The 16,819-nt window shown below is 41.4% G+C and overlaps 1 protein-coding gene across 2 annotated transcripts in view; it reads left to right on the forward strand.

Moving 5' to 3' along the window:
• Positions 1–16,819, forward strand: part of PLA2R1 (phospholipase A2 receptor 1) — a 1,951,179-nt gene that overhangs the window by 676,239 nt on the left and 1,258,121 nt on the right. For both annotated transcript variants that reach the window (XM_069616352.1, XM_069616351.1), the window contains one exon: positions 11,458–11,675. In XM_069616352.1, coding sequence (XP_069472453.1) covers positions 11,458–11,675 — 218 coding nt within the window. The remainder of the gene's footprint in view (positions 1–11,457; positions 11,676–16,819) is intronic.

The following is a 16,819-nucleotide window of genomic DNA, read 5'->3' on the forward strand; positions in this document are numbered from 1 at the left end:
TGGAGTACAAACCGTAGCTACCACTATGTACGGTGCACCCATTTGGGGCCTCCAGAATGTAGCTGAGATTCAAAGGAAGGAGATCAAATTTTTCAAAAACTTGCTGGGGCTCCCATCCAGTGCCTCTGGAACAGCAACGCATAGAGAACTGGGTGTGGAGTTCTGGGAGGATCAGTGGGCAATGGCTCCACTTTTATTCTGGGTCCGGTTATGGGCCAATGAAGATGCCTCTCTTTGCCACTTCATCATTCATGCTGTGTTGGATAGAGTTGGATGGAAAAAAATTCGCTGGCTTGCATATGTTTCGAAAACTTTGGGGGAAGTTAACCTAAGCTCCCTCTTTCCGCCCGCTACATTAATTACCAAGAGGGAGGGGGCGCAATATAAAATAGCATTGGGTGGGATTACAGTGAGGAAAAGAATCCTCGAGGAGTATGGCCACAGATCTGGACAATTTCACACTCTTATCAGTAGACTCACAGGAATACAACCCTACCTGACCTGGAGTCCGCACAAAAAAGACAGGTGGCTGATTACGAGGGCACGGTTTGACTCCCTTCGGCTACAAGGGAACACTTAGAAATGGAAAGGGTTTCCCGACTCGGCGGGTTGCCCGATCTGTGGCCACCACCTCGAGGATCTATCCCACCTATTGTTTTTTTGTGCAGGTTATGCCGGCATTCGTAGAGCGACCCTGATTCCCGCCCTTAAGAAGACAGCGATACGTTCGCACAGGGCAGCTCTCGTGTTTCTTATGAGTGCCGACACGCCCTACACAGCGTGGGCACTGCTTATGTTTTTGAAGAGAGCGATGTTCTTCAGAAAGGGCATATTAAAACTGCAAGGTGATGCTAGCTAGTACTATGAATTTATAACACTTTTATCTATTGGTATTTAACGTTTATTCTGTACTTTTAACTGATGTTGTTAGTGCTGTTATGGGGCCATTACCTATGAAACTACACGACTAATGATTTTATTGCAGGTTACCCATTTTGAATGTTCATGGTTTTTAATTATCTTGAAGTTTTGATGAAACTGTAATTTTATATGTGCATAACAGTGTTTTTGTCGTTTAATGGATTTTTTATTAATCCGAATAAACTTGTTTGACTGACTGATATGGGATTACCGGCACCGGTCTCCTTACCGGTGCCCGGTATCCCTTTGTGCCCTACTCGTAATGAGGCCCAGTGAGTTGGCTGGTTTGCCTGAAGAGATTTGTTGGATCTCTGGGAGTTTGTCGAGTGAAGTCCTTTCCTTCACCATCTCTTTCCACTGACTGTGATCTTTTAATGAATTTGCATTTGTGAGCTAGCAAGGATAATTTGACTACAACATCATAGAAATGTAAAGATCATTTAAGGTTGCTATGTATAAAAACTCTATAGAGATTGGAAATGCCAACATAAAGGTTTCAACTAGTATTAAAAATAAAAGCAACATTAGCACTAAACGTTCTATGAAATAAAACTAACCGTAAAGCGAACATTGTTGAAACATTAACTCACCCTCTTTTTTGCATTGTTGTCAATGTGTTGATGTGTCAACAACAGGAGTCATTGTAGGTTTATGTTGTAAGGTTATTTAATAAAATATATGATTGTGGGGCATGTTCTGAGGTCAGTTAGTATTCGGCATGATTGAGGGTGTTTTTATATTTTGAGGTAATTTAATGAAACGTGTAATTCTGGGCGTAAATTGTGAGGTAATTTAATAAAAGGTGTGACAGTGAGTGAATGTTTTGAGGTCATTTATATATGGTGTTTATTATTATATTTTGTGACATGCTCTCGGGAGGATAGCTCAGGGGCAACATGCTCGCCTTGGAAGCAAGATGACACTGAGCACCACAGGTTCGATCCCCGATTCCGCGCTTAGAAACCTCTGGGTATTAAGCACGTTATAAATAACCTATCATATCATATGCCTATGTGGTCTATGTTGTGTGGCATTGAATGATTGCTTTGTATGTTGTCTTGTTGTACATTGTAAAGATAAAACTATGCGCTGTTTTTATTTTTGTGATTGTCACCTGGAAGGATTATTTAGGGTGTCAAAAATGTTGGCTTTAATGTTGGTTTTATTTTATGTCATGCTTATTGTTAAAGTTGTTTTTATGTTTCAAAACAGGCAAACAATGCTGTGTTGCCAGTGTTTATAAATTTCAACTGTTTATAGATAGTAACCTTCACTTTTTTTAAACAGTTGTCCCACTGATTACTATTGTTTTTTTAAAACAGTAGTTTCTTACATTTTATTATTATTAATTGTTTGGGCTCTTCTCTTGGCAGTCAAGCAAAACAGGTTTCCCCAAGGTATGTGGTGCATATGATTTTCAATAACAATTTAAGCTATCAACCAAGTACAGTGGGACTCACTGCATGAATGTCGAGTTAGAATTGTTTTACCAGCTGTCTTCATCTTCTATCTTGGTGAAGATGTCCTTTCTTACTCAGTAAGTTTAAGTAATCAAGTATTGCATTACAGCTACTGTTTGTTATGAAAAGATGCATGTATATAAATGTGAATATGTTTGTGTAGCCCCCTAATTTGCGAGGAATCAAGCTCTGCACTTACAAATAATGTGATGGTTTCTAGAACTTATGCTGCTATTGATACCCACATCCTTCATTGCATCTGTACAATTGTGTACTTCACATATTTCTTTTTATAAATTCAGTGTGCTAGTACATAAATAAATCTATTCACCAATCTAAATACCAAAAGATGTATTTTTAATCATTTTAGTACATAGCTTTAATATGCTTATACAATTATTTACATGGCACATCCTGCTCATACTTTGTATCATATCATATTTTGTATCTAAGTATACAGATATGTAACCTGAAAACTACATTTCGTAGAATGTCCTAAGTTGTATCTGAACTACAGGAGCGATGGAGCAGTCCGGATCACAAATAGGTTGGTCTTCCAGTATGGTTGGGCATACATAGCAGGAGGACTGTTTCCTGGTCGTCCTTCTCCCTGGGGGCCAGTTTTATTTCTAACCTTGCAGTGGTCAGGCTCCTGGGGAATTCTGTGCTGCCAGAGGTGGTTATTTGAACAAGGTAGGAAGGCATTTGGGGTGTGTTTGCTTTTTACGTGATACAGATGATCATGAAGACTATCTTGGCAGTGATGGGTAGGGCATGTAAGTCATGCAAATGGGGGTGATGTGGTTGAAATTCTTGGAACCTGTCATGAGACGTGCCGCAGCGTGATGGTTCACCTTGAGAGGGGTCAGGGAGAAGGGTATTTCCCCCATTAGGGAGCGCAATCTGTGGTAGGTCAGACATAGAATCAGGGGCGGACTGGCAAGGGAGGAGCAAAGGGACAATTGGCTGGCTGGCTGTTTCCATATGGGCCAGAGCTCCAAAATGTAAAAAAAGTTCATTGAAAATCCGAAATCCTTCAGAATCTAGCCTACCACAAAGGAACTGAGTGCTAGAAAGCCTGCTCAGATTCTGTGTAGATGGGGCGAGGCATTCGTTTGTATTTCAGCAATGTTGTAAAAGTGCCAGGGCAGCCCCCACGCTTGGGCCTCCAAGGTGAGTGAGAGGGAGAGGAGTCTAGGCTGAAGGGGCATGTTCATAACGCCCAGTGGCAATGCATGCATTTAAATAACAGATTTTGCAACCCTGGGTGGTAATGTAGGCACCACTGCTCCTCATACACAGTGGTTGAAGTGTACGTAAAGAAGTAGTGGAGCTATGTTCCCTACTGGCATACCTCCACTCCCCATCAACCCCATTGCCACACCCCTCCATGCGCAATACAAACCCCAAACACATGCACCTTCTATTTAAGGGAATGTTCAGTGCGCTGCACTGAAAGTGCAAGTTTCACCTTCTTCCTACACTTTTATTTTTAAACGAAACCATTCTGGAACGGTTTCTTTTTCAAATAAAAGTATAGGAATAGTAAAACGTAATGAAAAAAAGTAGAGGCGCACTGCTCCCACCCACTTCAGCCACTGCCCATACACCATTGGTCTGTTCCAATCCACAGCAGTTTATCATGATGCCTACTTGCCAAGGAAGTAAGGGTCCGTATCTTGTTAGAGTTTGCCCTCGGTTTCATTCTGTATGAGTGCTTCCCCCATGTTTGGCTGGGTTTTTTTTATCACCAGTGTGTTCATACAAAAAGAGTTTAATAGCACCCTGAATAGTACCCATGGATTTTACTTCTAGTGGTTATAGAAATGCTGCTGGACTGTATGTGGTACTTTTGGACACAGTTGAAAAAAACACATAGAAAGATATTCAAGTGTTAAACTACGAACTAAGGGGTCCTTCCGGAGTTGGGTGGATTTTTTAATACTGCTGAAGTTTACCACCAGTAGAAGTGGTATTTCTGGAATACATCCAGTGCTATTTATGAAATACCACCTGTGATGGCGGTAATGTAAAAAGGGTTTTTTAACATTTCTTTTCAGCCATTTTCAACATCATTGTGAAGGGAGAAATGGATTATGCACAGTAATGGCTCATATCATTACTGTTCATTTCCATTTTGCAGAAAAGAGTACATTCTGCCCTTTTATGCATAATATGGGTAAGGAGGTGAGAGGAGGCTGGCCCTTTGTAAATGGTGGGATGTCTCTCCCATTTGTCCCCAACCTCCTCTCTCCAGATGATATCTCTCAGCCTTCAGCCTCCAAGCCCTTCTCTTCCGATGGTACATGTATTTTGCCTCCCCTAGCCACTACTTCCTCCTTCCACTCCCCTCTTGCTTCCAAGCTACTCTCCACTGAGGATATCCCCATCCACTTGCCATCAACCTCTTCTATCTGACTTATTCTCAGTTGCTTCCAATCTCCTCTCTCCTGTCGCCTAATTGTATCCCCGTTTTCTTGCCTCCAACCTCCTCTCTCCACATTCTCCTCTCTCCTGCCTCCAAGTGCTTCTTTCATCCTTCTCCCTCTAAGCACACTCCTTCTTTGCCTGCCTAGAACAGGAATCACCTGTCCATGATCATAAGCTAACTACCCCAATGTGTATGCCGAGTGTGGCTTTAAAAGCCCAGTCCACCATCTTGGATTTAGAAGAAGAGCATTCTCCTGTTCATGCGCAGGAGCATCTGACTCTTGGAGTAGAACAGAGGCCTATGATATGTGTGCAGTGTTTGTTCTTCTATCATTGATCTAAATTCAGCCGGATTTCAGTAGTTGAGATGACATAGTGTTTCTTTTCCTCTGATTGCCACACATCCCAGCACTGTTCCCTGTATACCGGGAGCAATCTCCTAAGGGGGCAGGGTTTTACTGTGATGAAGAATGTGGCTTACCTTGCAAAATGTCACGGATGAAGTGTAGTTGACCAAGGGACTGTCCCAATATCACAACGGGTCCATCATCGACTCACTTGGGGAAGCCCCCAGACACCTTTTTTTAATCAAACCAGATGTCCTTATAAAGAGGCAGGAGACTTTATCATAGTGTACAATAAATACTGTATGATATGTATTTGCATGTTTTAAATAGACTCATTTTATAGGCAATCTCATTAAAGAAGTTACCTTAATAAAGAAGGACTCCTAGTATCATATTGATGGTATAATCCAGATGGTAATTTATCTCAACCAGATCTCCTCCCCACATGATATAGCAAATAAGAAGTATTCCGGACATGAGCAGTGTCCTGAAAGCCAAAGTGAAAAAGAGTTGCAGGGATCAGTGAGTGGTGAATGGGTCGAATACTACAGGGAGGTAAAGAAGGATGATGATAGATGAAAGGTGACAGTGATGAGCACTCAAAAGGAATTTAGAGATGTGGGTGAGCACTTATTCTGTGGAGTGAAGGCTGTGGAACCCAGATTAAAGGGCGGGGGGGTCAATGAGTCGGGAAAAGTTAGGTTGTGATGCAGTTGCATACCACCTAAAGTAAGATTTTAAAATAGTGGAGAAGAGGCAGGGTTGTGGTGGTATGCCGAAGTTGTATTTGAGATAGGTATAACAGTATCCCCTTTAAAGCATACCGGGAGATCCCCCTGAGAACAGGGAGAGGTTAGAAATTGATGGCTGGAACGTGGGCAAGAAAAAGTGAATGGGTAAGCAGCGTAATGGTGCTGAGAGTTAGCTGCCAGTGCATAACTGAACTCAAAAAATGCCCATTCAGTGCAATTGCCAAAAGGTGGAGAGAGAACTGAAGGTTAGAACTGACTTGTTATACGTAGGTGGCCATAGAGCCAGGTTATTTGTTTTTATTTAGTGATTTTAGATGGACGGTGAGAGGAGTGCGAATATACAGACAGTGATATGCAGAGATGGGTGGTGGGTCAACAGAAGGGTCAGACGAATTGCGTGAGTAAGAGAGAAGATGAGATTGAATGAGCTGCAACAGTTTTGGATACTCAGGTTTTACCAGGGTATGGTCAGAGAGAGTTTAGCTTCACTGGAGTTTGTGGGCCTTGGTCATGATTCAAGGTTGAAGTCCCCCATGATTACGACTGGGGTTTCAGTGGGAAGAGATTTCTGGAGGAGGTTATAATCATGGAAGAAGAGTATGGGTGTGCAAGGGGGCTGGTAGACAATGACAATAGTAAGAGGGGTTAAACAGTTGAGCAACAATGTGCTAAAGAAGAGCTGAGGAAATCATAAAGGATAGGGGGCAGATGATCTTGCTTTGTTGTTCATGAGGTCAACACTACTACCTTTCATAGATTGGTGAACACAGTGAGAACAAACAGGAGCATGTCAAACTCTACAAACGTGGCAAGGGGGGGACTCCCTGTTTCAGCACAACCTTCACAGTAAGATGGGGGTGGTGTTACCAAAGTTGTCAGTCAGAAAGGAGAAGTTGTTACCTCTGTTTGTGCTGTCTAGAGTTACTTCAGTGGATTGGAGGAGCAGAAGGGGAAAGGGGATGCTCCTTGAGGCAAACAAAAGTGGTAAATGAGGTTGGAGTGGGTGTCACTGAGCTCCCATTGTGTCCCTCTGGAATGGTTAGGAGGATTGGGACAGGGCAAAGAGAGGAGCAGTTGAGGGGTGAGGAGAGTACATGGTGTCCCAGGCAGGGGGTAGAGAGAGGGTTGTCAGGATGAAGTTATGCTGGGGCATGGTGCTAGAAGAACAGCAGAGGACAATGAGCGTATCATGGACAGGTGGACACAGAGGGGTAGTGCTTAACAGAACCCAAAAGAAGAAGAGCAGCAGAGAGCAGAGGGTGTGGCCCAATTCAACTTGCAATCTGAATGGCCACAGTAAGGTTTGTCACATCTTTAATCACCTAGTTTGAATCCAGGGAAATTGAACCATGTTTCACCCTGCCAGTGTAGAGCAAACAAGTCTCAATGAATTGGAAATATTTGCATTGCTATGAAACCTATTCAGTTCTTTTGACTCATTTTCGAGGATGAAAAACAAATACTTTTGGACAAATTAACAATGTTACCAGTTTAATGAATTGGTAGTTTAGTTTAATGAATTGCCAGTTTGACAAATGAAAGATTATTGGTTGAGAAAATGAAAAGGGGAAAGGTTAAGTAGAGAAAGAAAATATTTGATAGGAAGCTATATTTTGAGGGCTAGAATTAGGGTCACAGGAAGAGGGGAATGCAGGGGAAAATACACGGAAAACAGAATGCAAATTAGAAGGAAAGGTGAGAGTGAATGGGTTAGGTTTAAAGGATGCAACAAAGGTCTGGGATAGGTTGAGGGTGTACCATATTCCTCTGCTTGGCACTGATAGTGTGGGGAGCCTGAGAGTGAGCACACCCCTTAAGCTCCGGAATGGCATCCCAAGACGTACAACACTGCAGCCTCATTGTATAGCAGGGGCCAGTACCATGGGTATTAACAACTTGCATAATCTCCTGGGTGCTGTATCAGATGTTTCATCTCCTGATCTCCTTAGCCATTCTCCCCTCTCAGACAGACAAACGCAAGGACTCCTAAGACAAATAAGGTGCATGTGGGTCAAATCCATCTCCAGGCCAAAATTGGCACAAGTCCCTTAACGGAATGAACCAAAAATACCTGTGACCATTCTACAGGCCCCCATAGACCCCTACCATCAATCCCTCCACTTAGGTGGGAGGGGTCCACAGGATGTCTACTGAGCCCAGGGCCCCAGAAACAAGAAACTGCCCTTTTTGGAAGTCTGTAAAGTCCATGAATCCGCAAACACGTGAACCTGTAGGAAACAACATAATAATCTCCATGGTCCCCGCACATCACATGAAGCCGTTTTAAGGCCTGGAAAGCATTAAGAAAGGAGTTATCAGGTCATAGGCAACTCTGAAGGGTTAAAGTAAAACTCCCAGGCAGTAGACAGACTATGCAGGGCAGCACGTACAAGTCAAGATGGCCACCCCATCGGATATAACCTCTGTTCCACTAGGCACACCACAGGCCACCAGTGGAGAGCCAATCACAATGCAGACCAACCCACAAACACCAGATGCAAACCAGTAGCAAAAGAGGAAATTCAGGGGAGGGCCAATGTAATATATAAACCCAGACTCCCAGTCAGTCATTGAGGGTCATAGGAGGAAGGAGGACAGTGGCTAGAGCAGGAGCAAAGGCAGTTTGAAGAAAGCTGGAGGAAGGAGTGTTGAAGAATCTGGAAGGAGTTTGGAGGTGGAGACTGGAGAGGAGGACTTGGAAGGACCGTGTGGGAGATGGCACTGGTAGAGATTGGTGAGAATAAGGAGGTGGAGATTGATGTTGCATGGAGAGGGTGGAGAGGATGTGGTGAAGACCAAGGAGACCTGTCAAGAGTACTCAAGGAGTAGGCAGAACTGTGTCAAGAGGTTGGTTCTAAAGATATACAAGAGGAGACCAGTGGTTTTCTGTTCTTCAGAAAGTTGGAGTGTCACTGGAGGCGGTTGGGGAAAAGCTGAACGAGAAGATTGGCGAGTTAGTGGAGGAGGTAGGAGAGTAGGAGAGTTGTTGGAAGGGGTGACTGGCGAAGAGATACAAAAGAGTACAGAGTAGAAAGACGAGGTTGGAAAGACCAAGGAGGTGACAGGAAAAGTCTTTGAGGTGGTAGTTGTGGAGAGTTATCAGGGGAAGATTGAAACCACTAAAGAGAAATAAGTAGGAGAATGGTAAAGGTCAGAGAGGTAAAGGAGAAACAGACTGAGGAATAGGAGGAGTGAGCAAGTAGGAAGGGATGAACAGTGGTTGAGGAAAATGTGAGAGCTTGAATTGAGTGATACACAGTTTGTAAGGGAACTGATCAAAAATTAAAGGAGGAGAGGGGAGACTAGAAGGATATATTTGGAGGAGATACCCAGGAGGATAAGGAGGAGACTGCCACATAGATGGGTCAAGAACCACCAGAGTTATAAGGGAAGGTGGTTTGGAAATTTAAGGAGGCGGAGACATTAGAGGTACAAGGAGAAACAAAGCTGATGGAAAAGGTGTCAAGAGTGAAGCTTATCATAGAGAGTTGTTTAGGACGGGGGTGGCCAGGATCAAGGAAAGCTTGAGATCCCAATAGGGAGGCCAGGAGGCTGTCAACCCAGCCTGAGCCAGTCCCCTCAGCCTGAGAAACTGACACCCACTTCAAACGCCCAAGAAACAACTTTGGATTTTACCTAGGAAGGGTTTGAGAAGCCCTTTAAACCCACACTGGGAATACCAAGAGAGAGCCTGTCACATGGGGAACCCCGCGAGAGAAAGATTGATAAAAGAAGGATTCCAACCCAGAAAGAAGAAGACTTCAAGAAGGGCTTGCTAAAGGACTTGGTTTTCAGAGACTTTTTAGTTGCCTTCAACTAACCTGTTTGTTATTTTGATCCAATCTGTACACAATCTCTGAATAAACCTTTGTTTCACTTTCTGTTCAAGTCTAGTTGTCTGTTGATTGCCAAAGGCCATCCGGACATAAAGGCTAAATGGGGGAGAATTAGGAATAATGAGGCATGGGGTGTTACCTGCTGAAACAAATAAGAGGAAAAATAGAAAAAGAAAGTAAGGATCAAAAGAAGGAAATCAGAAGTATAACTTTAAATAATTTCCCAAATTAACACTATTCCAAAATGTGCCTATGCATGTGTACGCAATATGTGTCAAAGAACCCACTTCATTAAAGAGACATACAATCCTCTGGAATAGCAATATTAAGCTTCTATAATGAACACATTTTTATTTATTATCAGTATTATTATCATTATGTTTATTGTTTTGTGTAGTTGTTAGGTGAGGATTATACCCTAAAAAATGCTAATATTAATGTTCAATAGCATTGATCTCCAATCCACACACTATGTATTACCATTGTTGCACACTTTTAAGCAAATTTATGAGAGAGATTTGGATTTTTTAGAATTTTTAGAATTGTATGCAAGTGGGTTATAGCAAAATTTACACTGAAGTGTTTTCCAACGTTTCCAATGTTCACGTTTGATATCGAAAGCTACTTCTTTTCTTCCCATTTTTCCAAGGACACTACAAGTCAGCCTTGCACCCTAGTCAGTCATAATTTGGAATAGATGGTATAGATGTTGGATGTTGATGTAGTCTACTATAACTACATTATTAGAAGGATTGAGCTACAACATGCCCTCATTTTCTCCATTCTGTAATTATTAAAATTATTTAAATATACAGTGATTGTCTTAATTGTATGTACAAAGTGGCTGTATTTTGTGGAGGGAAAAACATTCCAGGCTCCGAATTAGTATGCAGGTTAAGAGTCAGCTTTATGCCATTGCGATGCAAGCAAAAATTGGACAGAGTAGTGGGTCACACGGTTAAACCTTATATCTGCCTACACACCTTAAATATCCCGTACATATGCCTTTCTCAAATGCAATAAGCAAAACCCCACTTTGGGGACTTTTCGCATTTATGATCGCACATTTCACGTGTGCTACAGCTTCAGTATAGCAAGCAATCTTAAACATGTGTGTCTCTGCTGCGTATGAGGAAGGATAGCTTAGTGTCAACGAGTTTGTCTTGGAAGCAAGACAACGCAGAACAACACAGGTTCGTATTGTTCGCGTTATAAATGAACAATTATATATCACGTGATCAAGCGGTCGGTGTACTGCGAAACGCATCGTCTTTTTATCAGGTTCTTCTTATCTCTTAGCACACCAAGAATAAAATATACATCGTTTTTGGGATTTGATCTACTGTGTCGTCTTGTTGCTGTAAGGACACTCGATCCCCAGCTGCTCTGGGAGTGCAGTCCATCTCGCGTACTTCTGTACGAAGATTTTTTGAATATCCTCCAGTTTAGGCCAGTGTGGTGACATAGGCAAGTCTGAGTCACACTCCCAGTCATATATATGACGTCACCAAAAAGCCACGGCTACCAGCATTCCTTGTGAACACCGTTCATAGTCACCATCCGAATGGGTGCTCATAACTAATATATTACACAGTTTGTAGAGTTTGGGAAGATGAAGCTCTGCAGATACTTTTAATAAAACTATGTGCTACCTAAAGATCTACTTTAAATGTTAACTATTTTTTTTTGTTTACTGTTTCCATTCAATTAGGCCAGACTAGCGGTTGCATTGCGATGAGATCTGGATCGGCTTCTGGTCGTTGGGAGGTCAAAGACTGTCAGAACTTTAAAGCTATGTCTGTGTGCAAGCAGCCTTTAATTTCAAATGAGAACAATCGACCTTCTGAATTTTCACGTTCTGAATATTTTTACAAGGACTTGTGCATTCATGGATGGGAGTCTGATCCTCATATTTTCAATTGCTTTAAGGTAAAACAAATCACTCACATTATCATGACTTTAGACCTTAATCTGAACGTACAATCCGCACCTTCTTTGTTCTAAATATTTGTTACCTGTTTATAGTTGTGATATATATATATATGTATTAACTGAAAAAACTTTGTTAAAGGGACTTTATGATTAAGTTGCATTAATAAAAAACTATGAAATTCAATGAAAAAATGTTTTTAAAGGGACGTTATGGTTACAGGTACAACTGAAAAACCTCAGAAAAACCTCAGAAAAGCAACTACAGCTCACACCACCACCGTGCACTGCTAAGACTAACGTCCAGGACATCAAATATCACATCACAAATGTCAATCACATCACATATCTGGGCCACTTGTTTTTGTTCACTGACATATCTAGGCCAGCTGGTTTCGTTTACTGAATATTAAAGTTCAAAAGGTGCTATATATCTAGACATTAATCTTGTCGTATGTTCTTAAAGTACTTTCCTTGGCGTTTGGTCTCAGCTCATGGTGCACATGTGCGGGGCAATGAGCAAGCCTCAAAAACACAATTTATTTGTAAACATGAAGATAAACTTTAATGTTATTAACATGTTCTGGTGATGTTGTTTCTTTCTTCCTTACTTTAGTGTACCTCTATGTGCCTCTGATTTGTATGCATTGTGAGTCTTCATATGTATTGTTTGTACTAGCAGAAGTGTGTGGTAATTCTTGAATTGTTAGCTAGTTATTACATGTTTAACATTACTGAAAACTCTGATAAGGTAGCATTAATTATTTTACAATTAAAAATGACAAGATTATAAATATTGTACTTCTACGGTACATGCTGCAGCCATCTATGTATGAGTAGGTTCCTGTATTAACAACACTCCAATATAGTGTTTTGTTTAGATGAGTACATTCTTTAATAGATTAAGTAGTTCATGATAGGTCTCCCGATCAAGCCTGACATCTTGTTACCAACATTATACAATTATATATAATTCATTTCATATCTGATGTCATCAATGACATTTGTCATGTCATCTTTGATGTCCTGGGTGTTAATCTTAGCAGTACACGGTGGTTGCACAAGTTATGGTTGCTTAGCTTACCATAACTGACACATTTCTGAGGTTTTTCAGTTTTACATGTAACCATAACGTCCCTTTAACAATGTTTTTTCATTGAATTTCATAGGTTTTTATTAGAGCAACTTAACCATAACGTTCCTTTAACAAAGATTTTTCAGTGAATGTGATGGGTTTTTACCAGTGCATGCTAATTTCTTACGACCAGTGCAGGAAATTGGCCGGCACAAGACGGAGTGCTGCTCTGGCAAAAAAATGTCTTGCCGTAGCACCGCTTCGTCCATCAGATGCAGGAGGTCCCAGACACAACTCTCGCAAATCCTGTGCCTCATTAAGCAGACTGCCTTCAGAAGACCCAGCATTTGTGCAGTCTTCTGAAAGCAGTGCAGGTTGCTGCCGCTGCACAACCCATTCTTTAACAAGTGTTCAGAACACGCAGTACTAGAGCCTACATACAGAAACGGCAGAAGCCTCACATACAGTTTTGCAGCTTTTCAAAATGGTATATGTGTCCTGCATTATATAGACATCTCTTTAGTAGGGGGAATTTTGTGACCAATCAAAACAGAAGAGTTCATTATTCACTGAAAAGGTTTTCTTAATGAATCACTACATGTTTAACATTTAAAATTGTGGACGTTATGTTGTTCCCATAATGCTCTTTGCTTTTATGCAAATCGCCAGGATTGGGTTCTATATAGAGATACAGTGTTGCTCAACCTGCGCAGGGGTCATGTCCCTTGGCCCCGCCCACTCCTTCTCAAAGTCCTGCCCCTCCTTAGAAGTGACGGTTCCCCCAATAAATGTTTTCCATTTCCAGCACTGCTTACAACTTGCTAATATCATATTTACCCCAATATAGCAACATTGTTTGTCCAATTTAAAAAGTTTGACCTTAAAACTCTGCCATTCCCCCCCTTCTAGCATCATTTTTAACACTTCTATAAACCTTTTGCAACTTTTTCCACCGTATTTGCTTCCGTCGACATCTGCGAACGTCTGATGTCATTGCGGACCCTCCAAACAGCCCCACGTAATCTCCTGCATGCACGTGGCAAGATAACGTGTTCGTGAACGCGTCCACACTTCACGATCATGTCCATGCTTCGCTGAGGGTTCGGAACTGCACTTTCTGCAGATTTAGCAACTTTCAAGCACAAAATGTACCCTTGCACAGCTCCTACATCTATTCTTACTTATTATCCACTAACAATCTAGCACACAGCACATGCTTGGAAGAATATTAGAAAAACTGCTACTTATCTTACAAATGGCATCATCTACTGCCATCCCTCCTCCCCAAGAGCCACCATCACCACTACCAACACAGGACGAACACAACAAAAAAGCACAGCACTTCCATAGATAATGAAGAGGACCAGGAAAAGGAGGTAGAGGAAGTGCCTACCTCTTGCACCAAGAGAGAACTATGGGTGTTGCAGTTCTTTAGCACTGTTGGGAATGTACCAAAGCCCAAAGCTACGAAAGTGAAATGCACTGGTCTACCTGGACCAGGCTGTTCCTCTCTTAGCAAATACTAGGCTATCTTTCTCCACTGCATGTTGCGCAACCAGTACCGAAACCACACATCCTACTTTTGTGGGGCACAAAATCCCACCACCTACCTTGCAAGCAATAAAAGAAGCTGTTGATCCATATCTTTCGAAGGGGGTGGCAATTTCGAAGTGCTTTTGAAGCTGTAATCGTAGAGCATGAAAAACACTGCTCCCTCCCTTAGGTGTAACAAACATGCAACAACCTTCCCTGTCCACCTGCCAGTCCTAATGACTGCTTGCTGCCTCATTCCCGCCCGACCTTACATTGTAAACTTTCCTTAACAGAAAATAAAGAAAGGTTCCTTTAGGAACCACCTCTCACAGTTAAAAAATAGAACTAAAAAGGTAATCTTATAGAATCCATCTGCTTACATGTGCAATAAAGTAGAGAAACTCAATAAGATTCTATTGGCCGAACTTCAAAGGGCCGCGCGGCACTGATTACTTTCACCCGCCCCTAAAGCAAACGTCACTATACGCTCAGAATGAGATCCACCTATTTCAATGATGTTAGTGGGTTATGTAGCCCAACGTACACGGTCATCACCAACGTCATAAAGTTATGTTCCGCAGAACTGGGAACTTAAACACAAACATCAACAACAAATGCAAAACTTTAGGTCTTTTTTCACAAAAATTATAGAACCATTTTATTTTGAAGAAAACAGCAATAGTGGGGACCGTAAGAAATACTTTTAATTTTGACATAACAGTGAAAACATTCACTTAAGTCCACAAAAACGTTGTTAACTTTTTCGAACACAGTTAATAGCTACTGAACGTCACAGCGTTCACATTTTCACTGAAAGTGTCAACTCTAATCTTCTCCTGCCAAATCCGATCATCGATCCATCAATGCAAGTCTTTGCGCTCTCCACCAAAGATTGTTTTCCATAAGCAATGAATAATCTGTGCACATGGCGCTCCATTACGCTTGGAGAAATGACCGCTTTAAAATGTAAATAAATGCAACACTTTCACATCTGCACTTTATTAGAACCTATATGCGACCATGTTGCTTCTTGTTACTGCAACGGCAAAAGGACAAATTGTTGTCTGGCGATCATCCCACACGTTACTTATAACATAGCCGATGTTGATAATAATTGTCCAAACACTGTTGAAGAAGCCATCGGCCGGTATACTGAACCCATGACACACACAGAGTGAGAGTATATAACTATGTGAAATAGATAACAGAAAAACATATTTAAATAAGCACTTTACAATTAAATATACAAATACATTCTAATTTTGGCTATAAATTAAAGTTGCACGTAATATGTACAAAGTCTACTCTTTGCAGCAAATTCAACATTCATCCCTAACAGCGTTTATCATATGGCAGACAGTACACTTTCCACACTTCAATAGCTTTCACTTAAAATGTTGATTACATTGTGTTTTGAGAATCCATTTTTCTGATGTATTAGACGACTAACCGCTTCACAGCACAGTTTTCTGAAATAGAAACTTTATTTTCCGATGTCTGCTTTTAATACAGTGAATCTTATAATTTCTATGTGAATTGTCGACACATTTACTCTACATAATTCTTAGTCCACTGTTTTGAAGTACACAACAATGCCACCCTTCATGTAATGTTCACAGCATGCCTGAGTCAGTTTTGTTTCTGCAAACACATGCCACAACAATTAACACTCTTACTGGCAAACAGTGTAGTGCAAAAACCACATATTTCAAGTGAACCACATATCGCAATATTTACTTCCATTTTACCGGTATCAATGCACCTGTTAACAATACATTTACATTTCCTTTAAAAAATAACCTTATCCGCGGTGCACGCAGGCAACTATTTCTCTATACGTCAATAGTAATGTGCGTCCTGCTCTGAGCTATGAAAAGCATTTCCCTAGCAGGATTGAGTCAGACAGGGGTAGCCACTTCACCAGTTGTAGCAGCAACATTTGTCAGAAAGGGCTGCAGGTGGGGTGTTTCCATGGGCCGGACAGCCTTGTCGATAATACAAGGATCTTCAATTTCATTCTTAAAGCAACCACCAAGGCCGCACACGTTGTCCACCATAATTGCTGAAACTTAAAATGACACTGACAAAAATACAAAGTGTCATCTCGTAAAAGTGTAAAAACATAAACAGTGCAGTGCAAGCTTACTAGCTTCTGTATGCATCTATTCCCGCACTCATATCCATTTCTGCATTCATACACGCACCCCTCATTGCCCTGTGCAGTAAGATGTAAGTCGCATGTTAACAATGCACAGCAGAAATACAAATTCCTTTGCCCGTTACTTCAATGTTGGCTAACACTGTGGCACATACACTCTTCGTCTATTGGAATCTGCAGCCACTTAGCATAGTATCAACTTTCCAGCGTGTTCAAACTTCATTTACTGTATTCATTTATGTCTTCGTTATTTGTAAAGCCACTAAATACTAAAAATACAGAAATAGCAATCTTAAATACATATTGGAATCCGGCTACTACAGACTCAAAAACGTACATATCTATGATGGAAAAAACAATGGACGACATACTGTCTTC

Source organism: Ambystoma mexicanum, chromosome 9 (assembly GCF_040938575.1).
Source record: "Ambystoma mexicanum isolate Mex_15411 chromosome 9, UKY_AmexF1_1, whole genome shotgun sequence".
Taxonomy (NCBI): domain Eukaryota; kingdom Metazoa; phylum Chordata; class Amphibia; order Caudata; family Ambystomatidae; genus Ambystoma; species Ambystoma mexicanum.